At 36.5% G+C, this 16,434-nt stretch overlaps 1 protein-coding gene across 2 annotated transcripts in view; it reads left to right on the forward strand.

The window, feature by feature from the left end:
- Positions 1-16,434, forward strand: part of LOC148952117 (calpain-11-like) — a 286,884-nt gene that overhangs the window by 259,022 nt on the left and 11,428 nt on the right. For both annotated transcript variants that reach the window (XM_089088849.1, XM_089088850.1), the window contains exons 11-12: positions 571-640; positions 15,364-15,460. In XM_089088849.1, coding sequence (XP_088944975.1) covers positions 571-640; positions 15,364-15,460 — 167 coding nt within the window. The remainder of the gene's footprint in view (positions 1-570; positions 641-15,363; positions 15,461-16,434) is intronic.

Here is a 16,434-nt window from a genome sequence, read left to right on the forward strand (position 1 = left end):
GTAACTTAAGAAAGAGGGATGAATCTCTTTTATTTTATTTTCTCCCTGGCAACTTCGGTGAGAAGAGGTGACCATAGAAACTTGGGATGAAGCTCAATAGTTCAGAAATTAGATCTGAATCTTTTCAGAGCTGAAATTGATTAGAAAGCAACGAGCCTCACAAATGGTGCGAGGCTGGTTACGCTCACAGTGTTTTAATGCCAAATTATGCTTCCATAAGTGTTTAATATCCCCTTGTTTTTTTCATTTTTGCTTTAAATAAAGCCATCTTCAAACTCTTGTTATCAACCGTTCAGATTTGCGAGTGCCCTGGAATTTCTACCTGATTGAATTTTTTTTTTGTGTTGATTCATAAAATATTGTTGTTTTTTTCCATTTGAAGAAAATTCTCTCCTTTTTATGAAGTAGTTTTGTTACTGTATCTAAAATAGATGTCGCCTTATTGGTCTTCCTCCAAAAGGGCCCTAACCTAGGCTAAACCACAAAACCATCGTTTGCGACAGGATTTTCTTCCGCAAAGAATTAAGGATTAGCTTATTTTCAGTATCCTCACTGTGATCAATCTTATAGGGAAGTCAATGACGACAACATAGTGTTTTGGAATACCAATGAAGGCTATATTGAAGATGCTTGTCGTCACGTAAGTATCAACATAGTTTAACCAATATTTTTGTGAAGTATCAATGTCTTGCTAGAAAAACAAATGGTGCATGTTACTTTACAGTAACTCAACACAAATGGTTACTTCACCGTAACTCATCTTACTTTTGTAATACTACCAATTGATAAGTGTAAACAATGGAAGTCCTTTATTTTTTCTCTTTTTTCAAAGGCCAAATTTTAAGTGTTGTTCACTTCTTAACGAATGAGTTGTTCATCCTTATTTTATTTTTAATTTATAAAGATTCTGACCACATACGATACATCTTTCAATTGGGCTAGGTGGCATGAGCCAATAATCTTTTATCGATGGGAATAAGATTGTATAGCCTTTAAAGAGAAGATCTCCCTTTTTGCACATATTCTATGAAATTTGAAACTTCGAAAGAGGGCGGCATTCCTGCTCACCCCCCCCCCCCCCCAAGTGATATCCTTGAATGACAAGTTAAAAATTTTGTGGCCTATTAAAGGTAGTAAGTCCGTTTCCAGAATTAGCTTGTCCCTTTTGTTCTAAATTTTTACGAGATTTTCGTGAAATTTTATTATATAGAACTTAACTTGACAATAAACACTCTCAAAATTGTGCAGTTGTGAGACCACTTCCGCAAAGGTCCACAAAATTTTATAGAACAGATTTTCACTTCAAAAACTGAGACGCTAATACTAGCTGCTGCTTAACTTGAGCGCTAAAAATTAGCCAACAATTTCAAAGTCTAAGCATCAGCATTGTATTAAAAAGAGAAATTAGTCTCCTAAGTTGTTTTACCTAGGTCACCAATGAACGGATTGCCGTAGAAAGCCAGAGAAGGGCTCTGTCGATCGCCAATCCTAAGTTATGTTGTCTTTTTTATACCGAATGGATAACAACCAGACATCCCTTACATACCTCATGCACCCCTAAAGATTTTTGTTTTATTAAAATAGCCGATAGATCCGAAAACGTATCTCCAAGGTTACATAAAATTCAAACCAAAGACCCCACACGTGCATAAATCGCCCATAAAGAACAAGCCTTTTATTAATTAATTCTGAACAACTTTCCGAAAAAGACGCTTTTCAAAGAAAATTAAAGGCCATATTAAACTTAAGATTAGGAGATATAAATAAATATTAAAATTCAAACTCAAAATGACCAGAAATTACTATTAAAGAATAAATGAAACCAAAAACAAAAAGAAATTAAATAAACAATCATAGCAAAAAACCTACGACAGGTACTAATATGAATGAATAAATAAATCTTAAAACGAGTAAAGCTTATATTGAATATTCAAATAAAGTTTAAAACGAAACAAAATATTTTGCTATTGAAGTATAAATGAAACCCAAAACAAACAGAAATTAAATAAACCATCAGTAAACAAACATATAATCTAAATGAAACCCAAAACGAACAAAAATTAAATAAACAATCAATGCAAACAAACATACTATAGATGGTAATATAAATGAATAAATAAATCTTAAAACGAGTGAAACTTAAATTGAATATGCAAATTAAGGTTAAAACGAACAAAAATCACTACGAACAAGAGCTTGGGTATCGCCTCGTCTCACTGTAAAAGTCCAAAACCTTCTGCGTCATTGGCGCTTCACTGAAAACTACATGTGTCTTGAACAGTTTTGGAAAGTACAAGTAAAATCAAACTGAATATTTGATATATAATAATATTAATTGTTGAAAGATCATCAGTTCAAGATTTCATTTCACTTCAATTTTTATTTTCATCTCAAAGCTGTAAAAACTGGAAGAAAATATTTGTAATATAATTCATTTTCAACGAAGTGCCAATGACGCAGTATCCTTTGAACTTATAAAGTTACAGAAGGAGGCAGTTTCTAAACTCTTGTTCGTAGTGAAACTGTATTTTTCGTGAATATTCTTGGAAAGAACTAATAAAATCAAACTGAATATTTTTTATATAATAATATTAATTGCTGAAAGCTCATCGGTTCCAAATTTAATTTTACTTCAATTTTCATGTTTATTTTCAATGTTGTAAAAAGTACAAAAGAAAATATTTTTTCTTGTAATTTGTTTTCAGTAAAGCTCCAGTGACACAGGAGGTTTTAGGCTTTTACAGTGTAGTATAGGCAAACTAGCCAAAAACATGGGTCGACCCCAAACAAATTGCAATAGAAATGATTTTTATACCATATTGTAGAGAAAAAAAGCTTAATAATATATCCAAAGTTGCACATTCTAGGTCGACGCAAAATTAGTTTTTTTTTTTGCTTTTCGTGTCAATTTTTTCAGTTTTTTCTAAAAAAAAAATTAACTGTCGGTAAATATTCGTTTTTCTGCATATGAAGTATCAACCTGATGTAAAATGAAGAGCTGAGCCCGAAAATGAAATCAAATTTGTTATACGGTGTACCAGAAAAAAGTTTCATAATCATCAACATGTGATTTTACCCTTCTCATCGTCGTGACCTCTTTTACACCATACTATCAGAAGGCAACTATTCTGACATAAAATGATGAACTCAGCCCAATAATCAAATTAACATAATACAATTTCTACTAGAAAGTCCGTTTCATATTCTTCGATATGCACTTTTTTATTTTCAATTTATGTGTTTCTTTTAGAACTTACTGTCCATCAATTCGTTGATTGTTGTTAAAAATAAATTGCAATAGAAATTGTTTTTACACCATGTTGTAGAAAAAAAAAGCTAAACAACATATCCGAAGTTGCACATTCTAGGTCGATGCAAAAGTAGTTTTTTTTGGCCGTATCATGTCAGTTTTCTCACTTTCCTAACAAAAAGATTAAGTTCCGGTAATTGTTCGTTTTTCTTGAACTGAATTATTATTCTAATGTAACAAAAAACGAGATGAATGGAAAAATGGAGTCAAATTTGGTGTACGGTATATAAAAAAGTTTCAAAATCATCAAAAAAAAAGTTTTTTCTAAAAAAAAACGAACTGTCGGTAAATGTTCGTTTTTCTGTATATGAAGTATCATCCCAATGTAAAATGAAGAGCTGAGCCCAAAAATGAAAGGAAATTTGATGCACAATGTACCAGATTAAAAGTTTCATAATCATCAATATGTGATTTTACCCTTCTCATCGTTGTGACGTTGTGACCTCTTTTTCACCATACTATCAAAAGACAACTATTCTGACATAAAATGATGAGCTGAGCCCAAACATCAAATTAACCTGATGTAATTTCCACTAGAAAACCTATTTCATATTCATCAATATGCACTTTTATCGATAGGAAGAATCTGGAACTGCTCCAGTACAGAACTTCGAGACTGTGGTTCCAATACTATGGTATCCGTACAGCGAAATCTTTTAAGAGCCGAATGATCTGGGTCATGGGATCTCCACTTAAAATCTACCTCTGACCTGCTAATTTATCTGGCGGCATCTGGGCACAAGAACTACACAAGATTCTGCCCGGTTTACCTCCAGTAAGTAGTCAGGCTCTAAGAAGACAAACCAACCGTTTGTCAGGCCCTCCAAAGTCGGATGTATGTGATTAAAAGTTCTGAAAGATTATATTATAGGCTTCCCGCGGATCATGTCCTTGAGCCGGAGCTAGTGTGTTGTCTCAAAACGGCTGGTGGTCTTACCGATGGAAGTGGTATGACAGAGGTTCAAAGGTCTTTATGGGTTCTGTCTCAACCAGTCTGCTCTTCACTAAATCTTCTGATGGAGGGTATGTCACAGGCTTTCTATGGAACTAGTGAACAACATAAGGAAACATCCGAGCCGAGGTAGCTAAATGATTGTAAAGTCACCCAGATCGTTATCGATTTCCTAGAAAAAGGATCACCATTTAATGGGGATCTTCAACTATGAAACATCAACAATGGTCTGACAACCTACGAATCTGCCAACGTTGATTCTGCTAGAGATTTAGGTCTAAAAATCATTTACTCCATATCTGGAAAGCTGCTCGATGATTTTGCGTTTCGACGAAAATAACAGGCATTTCAAATTACTACAATGCAGAATCTAGGTGAAAATTTCATAAGACTGGGCCCCACTCTCCTTTTTCAGAGGTGTATCACGCTATCAAAGAGGATCAATCTCACGGAATCTGATTACTTTCAACACGAACTGTGTTCCTACCCGGCATAAGTTTTTGACAGTTCTTACATAGTCATCATCCAATCATGCATGCCCCCAGGGTATAATTTTCAACGCATGCCCCCGGGCTCTGGGGGGTTGTGCTGACCTCAAAGTTTTTGTTATCTAATCTTTGAACCATTTGCAACAAAATGGCTATCCCAAAATTTTGTCAGATACATTTGGGGAAAAAAGGGCATGGGGTGGGTTTGTCGGCCGGTGATCACTTTTGATTCTGGAAAAGGGCACTAGAAATCCCAATTTCCAATCAAATGAGGCCCCTCAAAGTGTTTACGATCACCCCTTCTATATGAAGTGCCCCTGGGAAAAAAAAAATAATAATAATAAAACATTGAAGTCTTATGGCCTTTACTATAGGCAACGCTAAAACTAAGATTAAATTTTTTATCGAATGCATTTGGGGAAAAAGGAACGTGGAGGCTATTTGCCCTCCGATCACTTTTGACTCCTAAAAAGGAGGCTATAACTTCCGATTTCCAATTGAATGAGGCCCTCCGAAGTTTATACGACCACCCCCTCCATATGAAGTGCCTCTTTTAAAAAACTGGAGCCTCATGGCCTTGTGGTTGGTGGGGGGGGGGGACAGTTGCCATTGGATCACTTTGACTCTTAAAAATGAAACTAGAACTTTCAATTTCTAACCATTGTAATCCCCTCCGAAGTTTATACGACCAACTTTTCCATAAATACGCCCCCGGGGCGTAAGTTACAACCCTTCCCCTGGGTATTGGGGTATGTCGACCCCGAAGTTTTGTCATCTGATTGTTGGACTATTTCAAACAAAATGGCTATGTCAAAATTTTGATTTGATGCATTTGGGCAAAAGAGGGTGGAGGGGGGAGGCATATGCCCGCCGATCACATTTGATGAATCTTGAAAAGGTAAATATAAATTTCAATATTCAATCAAATGAGCCACCTCTGATGTTTATACGGCCACCCTTTACATAAAACCTTAGCTGGCCCCGGAACATAACTTAAAACACTTCCCCCGCGCTCTGGGGGGGTTGTGTTGACACCTGAGTTTTTGTTATTTGATCTTTAAACTATTTTGAACAAAATAGTTATCTCAAAATTTTGATCAGATAAATTTGGGGAAAAGGGGCCATGGGGGAGGCTAGTTGCCCTCCAATCACTTTTGACTCTTAAAAAAGGCACTAGAAATTCCAACTAAAAAATGAATGAGCCCCTTCTGAAGTTTATACTACCATCCCTTCTATAAGAACCGTATATCCACCTGGGGCATAATTTACAACACTGCTCCCGGGTTCTCGTGGACTGTGTTATCCCTGGTGTCTTTGTTATATTATCTTTGGCCTAGTTTGAACAAAATGGCTATATAAGAAATTCGATTGGACACATTTGGGGAAAAGAGGGTTGGCGGGGAGGGGGGCTAGTTGCCATCAGATCACTTTTGACTCTTAAAAAAGAATTAGAAACTTCAATTTCTAATCATTTGAGTCCCTTCCGAGACTTATACAACCACTTCTTCGATAAAGACTTTATATGCCCCAAGGGCATAAGTTGCAACCCTTCCTCCGGGTTTCAGGAGGGGGGGGGGAATATGGTGACACCAAAGTTTTGTCATCTGATTATTGGAATACTTTGAGCAAAATGGCTATCTTAGAATTTTGATCGGATGCATTTGAGAGAAAAGGGTGGGGGGTATATATGTCCGCCAATCCTTTTGATAAATCTTAAAAAGGTAAACAGAAATTTCAATTTCCAATCAAATGAGCCACCTCCGATGTTTATACGACCACCCCCTACATAAGACCTTACCTTCCCCGGGCGCATGACTTACAACACTTCCCCTGGGCTTTGGGGGGTTGTGTTGACCCCTGAGTTTTTGTTATCTGATCTTTAGACTATTTTGAAACAAAATGGCTGTCTCAAAATTTTGATATGAGGCATTTGGGCAAAAGAGGTCTCGAGAGGGGGGGGGGGGCTAGCTGCACTCCAATCACTTTTGACTCTTGAAAACGGCACTAGAAATTCCGATTTACAATCGAATGAGCCCCTTCCGAAGTTTATTCTACCATCTACTACTACTACTAACAACTCACCGCAGCAACAAGCCAACTGAGGCCAACACAGCTACGCACGCTCCTCCTCCACCTCATATGACGTCCTCCCACCCCAGACGGGGACGACCTGATTTCCGTTTAGCCCTAGATGGTTGACCGAAAAGAACAATTTTCGGCAATCTGTCATCCTTCATCCGCACAACGTGCCCTAGCCACCTCAACCTTTCTTTCATTCTAGCCCTAGATAGCGGTTTTGAACCACATTTTTGTATGGCCTATTGTTTGAAATACGGTCAGTCAGCCGGGTACCCAGAACAATCCTTAAGCAATGTCTCTGGAAAACATCTAGCAAATCTTCATCCGTTTTTCGGAGCGCCCCTGCTTCAGAGCGATTTTTGACCACTGTCATCACTGTAGCCTCTAATATTCTAATCTTGGTTTGCAGACTTATCTTCCTATTCTTCCAGACTTTTTTTAACTGTGAAAAAAAGACCCTGAGCCTTGGCTATTCTACTTTTAACATTTTCACTGCTACCACCATCTTTACTAATAGTACGACCAAGGTAAGTGAAGCTGCCCACCTGATTAATTTTTTCATTACCCAACGCCACCTTTTCATCTTCACTTATTCCTAGCCTTAGTGACTTAGTCTTCCAAATATTATTTTTAAACCAATTCTAGCACCCTGACCTCACAAAACCTCCAACACCTTCTTCATTTTGCTCACACTTTCATCTAGGATGCTTAAATCATCAGCATAATCCAAATCCAGGAGACTTTTTCCTCCCCATTTGATTCCGTGGTCTCCCACTGCCTTTCTCGTGCTCCTTAAAACAAAGTTCATCAAAATAATCCATATAAAGGGGGATAGAACACAACCCTGCTTGACTCCTGATTTAATACAAAACCACCTGCTAACCTCATTTCCTACCTTAACCGCAGCAGCGCTTTTCTCCTACCTAGCACTAATCACTCTAATGTATTTGTCTGGTATACCATACAAGGATAAAACCTTTACTAAAGCTCTTCTATCAAAAGAATCGGAACGCTTGCTCATAATCTATAAAACTGAGGACCAAAGGTGTTTGATAACTCAGGCACTTCTCAATTATTAGCCTGAGAGTGAAAATTTGGTCGATACATCCTCTACCCTTTCTAAGACCGCACTGCTCTTCTCTTAAAACTTTGTCTACGGCATCTCTCAATCTAAAAAGTATCATAATACTAAGTAATTTGCTACCTACAGAGACCAGACTAATGCCTCGATAATTACCACACTCACTTTTATCACCTTTCTTATGAAGTGGCTTAATTAAGGTTTTCCTAAAATCGTTAGGTACCTCCCCTTTTTCAAAAATCATATTCATAATCTTCAATAACTTATTTCTAACCTCAGAGCCACCATATTTAAGAAACTCATTTACCACCCTATCAGTACCTGGAGCCTTATTATTCTTTAATCTTTTTAGTACTGTTGCTAATTCCTCCTCCCAAAACAAATCTTCCTTCACATCCAAGGTATCACAAACTTTTTCATTTTCCTCTATATTTTTCCCTGCAACTCTATCTCGGTTAAGCAAGTTCTCAAAATGTTCGGCCCATCTCTCTTTAGTTTTTTCCTTATCGCTAATTGCGACCCCATTCCTATCTTTTACTGGGACAAGTCCAGATTGACTACTCCCTCTCAATTTGTTAACGTGCCAGTACAATATTTCACTATTATGCCGTATAGCTGCATCTTCCAGATCCTCGGCAATTTTATCCATGGCCTCCACTTCACACCTCCTTAGTTCATATTTTAATGCTTTCTCCACTTTCTTTACATTTCTTTTGTTTTCATACGATCTATCACTCAGATAGTTCTTGTACAAGTCCTTTCTCCTTTCTATTAAACATAAAGCTTTTTCACTAATATTCTTAGCTACAGTTCTAGCTTTTTTCCCTAAGACACCTTCAGCAACTTCACAAATTATTTCTCTAAAATTATTCCAACCATCTTCCACATTATCGAATTTTAAACTCTCAATTTTAGTATTCAACTGTTCCTGGAAAAAAAATATTCTACCATCCCTTCCATAAAAATGTTATATCTTCCCGGGGCATAATCTGCACCACTTTCCCCCAGGTTCAGGTGGGTTGTGTTATCCCTGGAGTCTTTTTTATATGATCTTGGTCTAGTTCGATCAAAATGGCTATATAAGAAATTCGATCCAACGCATTTTGGGAAAAAAGAGTTGGCGGAGAGGGGGGCTATTTGCTATTGGATCACTTTTGACTCTTAAAAAAGGAATTAGAACTTTTAATTTATAATCATTTGAGTCCCCTCAGAGGCTTATAAGATCACTTCTTCCATAACAACTTTATATGTCCCCAGGGCATAAATTACAACCCTTCACCAGACTCTGGGGGGGGGTATATTGACCCCGAAGTTTTTGTTATCTGATCATTGGACTATTTCAAATAAACTGGCAATCTCAAAATTTTGATCGGATGCATTTGGGGAAAAGAGGATGTGTGTGCGTGTGTGGTGGGGGGGGGCAGATCCCTCCAATCCCTTTTCACTCATAACTAGAACTAAACTTTCATTTCCAATCAAATGAGCCAAGTCTGAAGTTTATATGACCTCCCCTAACATAAAAGTCTTATATGCCCACGAGGAATACCTTAAAACACTTGCCCCCAGGCTTGTTGACCCCGGCGTTTTTGTTATCTGATGTTTGAACTATTTTTAAAAAAATGGCAATGTCAACAAATTTATAGGTTGGTTTTGGGAGAAAAGGGCGTGGAGGGGGGCTGATTGCCTTTCCATCTCTTTTGACTCTTTGAAACTGAACTAGAACTTTCAAATTCCAAACAAATGAGCCCTCTCTGAAGTTTATACGAGCATCCATTCTATAAAAAACCAAATACGCCCCCAGGGCATAACTTACAACGCATGTCCTCGGACACTGGGGGGGGGAGTCTGTCGAACCCGGAGTTTTTATTTTGTGATGTTGGAAATATTTTTAACAAAATGGCTATCTCAAAAATTTTCATTGAATAGGTTTGAGGGAAAAAGGTATGGGGGGGGCTAGTTGCCCTTCAATCTCTTGAACCTTTTAAAGTGAACCAGAAGTTTCAATTTTCAATCAAATGAGCCTTCTCTGTAGTTTATACGAGCCTCCCTTCTATAAAACCCATATATGGCCCCAGGGCATAACTTATAAAGCTTGCACCCGGGCCCTGGGGGTTATGTCAACCCCGTTGTTTTGTTATGTCTTGTTTTGAACAATTTTTAACAAAATGGCTATCTCAAAATTTTTATCGGCTATATCTGGGGGAGGAAGGGCGGGGGGGGGGCATATAGGCAATGCCATAGCTTTGCCTCTGATACATTTTACTAGAAAGTTAGAAAAAGTATATCTTGATAAACTTGGATTTTCTGTAATGATTCAATAAATAATTGTGATTGGATGGTTAAAATGAGGCCCCTGAGCCTGTACATCCTCAAAATCCTCCTGTCCAAATACTTATTTTTAAAAAAAATGTGTATTTTAGGATTTCGGATCTTTGTAAATACACATATCCATTCTCTATTTGTTTTTCTCGCTTTTTATACAAAAATTAGATTCTGGAGCTTCTGAACTTGCTTGTTACAGACCTGAGGATAATTGTGCAACAACAATGTTGGAAACCCACATGTAAAACATATTCAAAAACAAAAGACATGTCCCGCCTTGATAAACTTAGTCATGCATTCATTCTTAATCCACATTACTGAAGGGTCTGAGTAGGTTGCTCCAGCCCATACCCCGTTCGAGAATACCCTGACCTTATTTCATGCAAACAGATGCATAATTTTTTTTTAGTCACGATCATCTAGGGTACCTTAGAGATTGACTGCTCACGATTAAATGTTATTTAATATCTTTAATATATATATATATATATATATATATATATATATATATATATATATATATATATATATATATATATATATATATATATATATATATATATATATATATATATATATATATATATTAATTTTTTTTTATTCTCACCAAGATGGAGGGACCAAAGCTATGTATACCAGTGCGGCTGTATATACCCAGCATTGAGTCACTGTTTGAAGTGAGACTTTTAAAAAAAATTGCACAGGGAGACATGATGAACCTTGTTAAAATCTGAGCCATTCGCAGTTTTGTAATCTGTGCCTCTTTCTCGCCCCCATGTACAGTCAATCTACATTCATCTTTGGTCACTAGCGCTTATGCTCTGTCACCAGCTTTCCTTTGCGAACAATGTGAGTTATTTGTCTCCCATCTTCCTGTTTATTGACACCACTGCTCACAACTTAGCTTTCCGGTGCACCGTGCATCAGAACTATACTTGGCCCCTATCATTACCGTGGCTTTAATTATTCTAATCGTAGTTCACCGACTTATTTTCCTATTCTTCCAAACTATTTTCTACTGTGCAGAAACACTCTGGATCATGGCTGTTATACTTTTTACATCGTCACTATATCCATCATGTGAATCTATCCACTTGATCAATATTCCGGTTACTTGGCCTAACGTCAAACACCTTTAACAACTGAGTGCATTAAACTAGTGTTTATGCAAGCTCATATTTCTATCACAGGGGGGCTGCATCAAAATTCACTAAAAAATTGTCGTAAAATATATTATCAAGTTGAATTCAAATCCTTTTTTACATCCCAAAACTGTCGATTTCAACAATATTCCTTGGAACGTCCACAAACTGCTAAACAAGTCTCTGGCCATCCGCCTTCGCCAAAATTACACACTCATAGTAGTGCCTAGTCTAAGTGCCTTGGTCCTCTTTGCATTAATTTTTTAGCCTATTCTGACACTCTAATCTCTCAAAACCTCCAAAAACTCATACATTTTGCTGACATTTTCATCTGAGACGCTCAATCAAATATAGGTCCAGCAAAGTTTTACGTTCCCAATCGATTTCTTGTTCTCCAATAGCTTTTGCCATGTTCTACATGCCAAAGTCCATCAATATGATTCATATAAACGGGGAATGGACACAACCCTTCTTTTTTTTTTAGTCACGATCATCTAGGGTACCTTAGAGATTGACTGCTCACGATTAAATGTTATTTAATATCTTTAAGATAATAGTATGACTGTCCTTAATTAAAACACACTAAGTATATATATCACATAATTTAGGGGTACTTTAGAGACTGAGCGCTCACGATTAAATGTTGTTTAATATCTTTAAGATAATAGTATGACTGTCCTAAATTAAAACACACTTAAGTACATATATCACATAATTTAGGGGTACTTTAGAGATTGACTGCTCACGATTATATGTTATTTAATATCTTTAAGATAATATTATGACTGTCCAAAATTAAAACACACTAAGTATGTGTGTGTGTGTGTGTGTGTGTGTGTGTGTGTGTGTGTGTGTGTGTGTGTGTGTGTGTGTGTGTGTGTGTGTGTGTGTGTGTGTGTGTGTGTAGAGAGAGAGAGAGAGAGAGAGAGAGAGAGAGAGAGAGAGAGAGAGAGAGAGAGAGAGAGAGAGAGAGAGAGAGAGAGAGAGAGAGAGAGAGAGAGAGAGAGAGAGAGAGAGAGAGAGAGAGAGAGAGAGAGAGAGAGAGAGAGAGAGAGAGAGAGAGAGAGAGAGAGAGAGAGAGAGAGAGAGAGAGAGAGAGAGAGAGAGAGAGAGAGAGAGAGAGAGAGAGAGAGAGAGAGAGAGAGAGAGAGAGAGAGAGAGAGAGAGAGAGAGAGAGAGAGAGAGAGAGAGAGAGAGAGAGAGAGAGAGAGAGAGAGAGAGAGAGAGAGAGAGAGAGAGAGAGAGAGAGAGAGAGAGAGAGAGAGAGAGAGAGAGAGAGAGAGAGAGAGAGAGAGAGAGAGAGAGAGAGAGAGAGAGAGAGAGAGAGAGAGAGAGAGAGAGAGAGAGAGAGAGAGAGAGAGAGAGAGAGAGAGAGAGAGAGAGAGAGAGAGAGAGAGAGAGAGAGAGAGAGAGAGAGAGAGAGAGAGAGAGAGAGAGAGAGAGAGAGAGAGAGAGAGAGAGAGAGAGAGAGAGAGAGAGAGAGAGAGAGAGAGAGAGAGAGAGAGAGAGAGAGAGAGAGAGAGAGAGAGAGAGAGAGAGAGAGAGAGAGAGAGAGATATATATATATATATATATATATATATATATATATATATATATATATATATATATATATATATATATATATATATATATAATATATATATATATATATATATATATATATATATATATATATATGTATATATATACATATATATATGTATATATATATATATATATATATGTATATATATATATATATATATATATATATATATATATATATATATATATATATATATATATATATATATATATATATATATATATATATATATATATATATATATATATATATATATATATATATATACATATATATATGTATATATATATATATATATATATGTATATATGTGTGTGTGTGTGTGTGTGTGTGTGTGTGTGTGTGTGTGTGTGTGTGTGTGTGTGTGTGTGTGTGTGTGTGTGTGTGTGTGTGTGTGTGTGTGTGTGTGTGTGTGTGTGTGTGTGTGTGTGTGTGTGTGTGTGTGTGTGTGTGTGTGTGTGTGTGTGTGTGTGTGTGTGTGTGAATTTTTATTCTCACCAAGATGGAGGGACCAAAGGTATGTATACCAGTGCGGCTGTATATACCCAGCAATGAGTCACTGTTTGAAGTGAGACTTTTAAAAAAAAATTGCACAGGGAGACATGATGAACCTCTGTTAAAAATCTGAGCCATTCGCAATTTTGTAATCTGTGCCTCCTTTCTCGCCCCCATGTACAGTCAATCTACATTCATCTTTGGTCACTAGCGCTTATGCTCTGTCACCAGCTTTCCTTTGCGAACAATGTGAGTTATTTGTCTCCCATCTTCCTGTTTATTGACACCACTGCTCACAACTTAGCTTTCGGTGCACCGTGCATCAGAACTATACTTAGCTCCTATCATTACCGTGGCTTTAATTATTCTAATCGTAGTTCACCGACTTATTTTCCTATTCTTCCAAACTATTTTCTACTGTGCAGAAACACTCTGGATCATGGCTGTTATACTTTTTACATCGTCACTATATCCATCATGTGAATCTATCCACTTGATAATATTCCGGATTACTTGGCCTAACGTCAAACACCTTTAACAACTGAGTGCATTAAACTAGTGTTTATGCAAGCTCATATTTCTATCACAGGGGCTGCATCAAAATTCACTCAAAAATTGTCGTAAAATATATTATCAAGTTGAATTCAAATCCTTTTTTACATCCCAAAACTGTCGATTTCAACAATATTCCTTGGAACGTCCACAAACTGCTAAACAAGTCTCTGGCCATCCGCCTTCGCCAAAATTACACACTCATAGTAGTGCCTAGTCTAAGTGCCTTGGTCCTCTTTGCATTAATTTTTTAGCCTATTCTGACACTCTAATCTCTCAAAACCTCCAAAAACTCATACATTTTGTTGACATTTTCATCTGAGACGTCTCAATCAAATATAGGTCCAGCAAAGTTTTACGTTCCCAATCGATTTCTTGTTCTCCACAGCTTTTGCCATGTTCTACATGCCAAAGTCCATCAATATGATTCATATAAACGGGGAAAGGACACAACCCTTCTTAACTCTTGATTCCACATCAAACCAACTACTAATCTTACTTCCTACATTAACCACAACAATTCAATTCTCGGACATAACACTAGTCTCATCATGTTAATTTACAGGTCACTTTATGACCAAATCCTGTATTGGCTATACAATTAGCTTAATTACTTTACCTTCAAAATTTGGCAGCCTATTACCTCTGTTTTTCTCCTTTCCAACACTAAATTAACTTAAGCTAGGATACCATATATCCCAATTTGTACCAACCTGGCTATGAAAATCCCTTACTAAAAGTTATGTATCCCTACAAGGACACCTGTCTAATGGTTCCTGTAACTACACCTAACTACAATGTAAAATGCATACCAGTTGCTATCTCTACGTCAGGTGTTTCTGTAAGGACATATACCACTACGACTGTTTCTTTGGACTTTTGGTCATTAACTGTGCAACTAGGATTTTATTATATTATTAATACCTTCCAACCCAAGCAGGATTTATAAGCTTCCTTACTTTAAGGAAGCAAGGAAGAAACTTCTGGGAAACTCGCTTAATTTAGAAACCGTAAATTGCACGTACTTCGATCAACAGTTAGCCTTCTGTGTAAACGACAATTATGCTTAAATTCCAGCCAAATTGAGTCAACGACGCAAAAGCATGAAAAACTGATATCAAAATGCCAAAAACCAGCATACCTAGGAAAGAGAAAATTTGCTTTTGGAATGTAAGAGATTTAGGTTTGGCATTGTCGATTTGGAACAATTTTATAGCATACAAAATGGATAACTTCTAAATTAATGTGCATTTGTTAACTCAAATGTACAGCTGTCTCAGCTGTACGTTTTATTAATTAATTCAAAAGAGCTTGGTAAAAAAAAAGAAAAGGTAGATGTTTATTTTTCTTTCAGTCTACGTGTCGTCAGATTGTATCCAAGTACCAGCCTCGATACCCTACTGATGTGGATGCTTTGGCACTTAAAAAGATACTCAAAGGACATTGGAGAGGTAAATGTTGATTCAGCTGTGTACTTTAGCCCTTTTGTTAAGGATTTGCCTTATATGATTGAATTTCTATATATTGACTGCTCAGAAAAATATTTCTACATTAGTTCAAGTTTGTGTTATTTACCCAGCTTTTTTTTCTTTTATAGCCAATCCTTTATTATTGCTATTAACTAGTCCCTTATTATCATGTAATTTCTCTAATTTTCAGGTTTTGAGAATATTTATGGACTTGAAAATGTTAAAATACCCTTATTTAGCTCTTTTATATATTTCTTATATTTTGTTCTGCTGATTTTTATACTACAAAGCTAAAATTCCTTAGTGGGGTTCGAGGAGGAGGGACAAAAACCCCCCTTATTTATGGCATTTGTCATAATTGACAATTTTGGCGTCATTCATATATTCATTGCAACTTCTCTTCGTTTTTTAAATTCGACTTGCAGGACTATTTTTCTTTGTTTCAGGTTTCAGATGGTTTCATATTTTTCAGATGGTTTTCAGGTTTTCAGATGTCGCTGAACCCTATCATTAACCGTTCCTTTGTTTTGTTGCCTCTTATTTATACATTTTTTTTTCAGTTCATTAATTGATTTGCGGAATATTTTTGTTAATTTTTTCAGTTACTTTTTTTAGCTTTTTCTTTAAACTTTTGTTTTCTTTTGGCTCTGCCTCCCCCCCCCCCTTCTCTCAAATTAGTCACTATATGTATACATGTTTGAGTATATATGAAACCATCTGAAACCTGAAACCATGTTTTCAGGTTTCATATTTTTCTTTGTTTCAGATGGCTGGTAGTGAGTGAGTAGGTAGGATTTTGTATGTATTTACCAATACAATTTTGTAAACTTTGGGCGTGTTGTTAGGTGTTGCTTTTTGCATAAAAACAAAAGAAAATACAAACTACTTTGTTTAGTGAAATTCAAAGAAAAACTAATAAGCTTTAAGAAAGTTGACCATTTACGCAATCTATATAG

This window comes from Artemia sp. Qi Xiang Cuo, chromosome 5 (genome assembly GCF_049724085.1).
Source record: "Artemia sp. Qi Xiang Cuo chromosome 5, ASM4972408v1, whole genome shotgun sequence".
Classification (NCBI taxonomy): Eukaryota; Metazoa; Arthropoda; class Branchiopoda; order Anostraca; family Artemiidae; genus Artemia; species Artemia sp. Qi Xiang Cuo.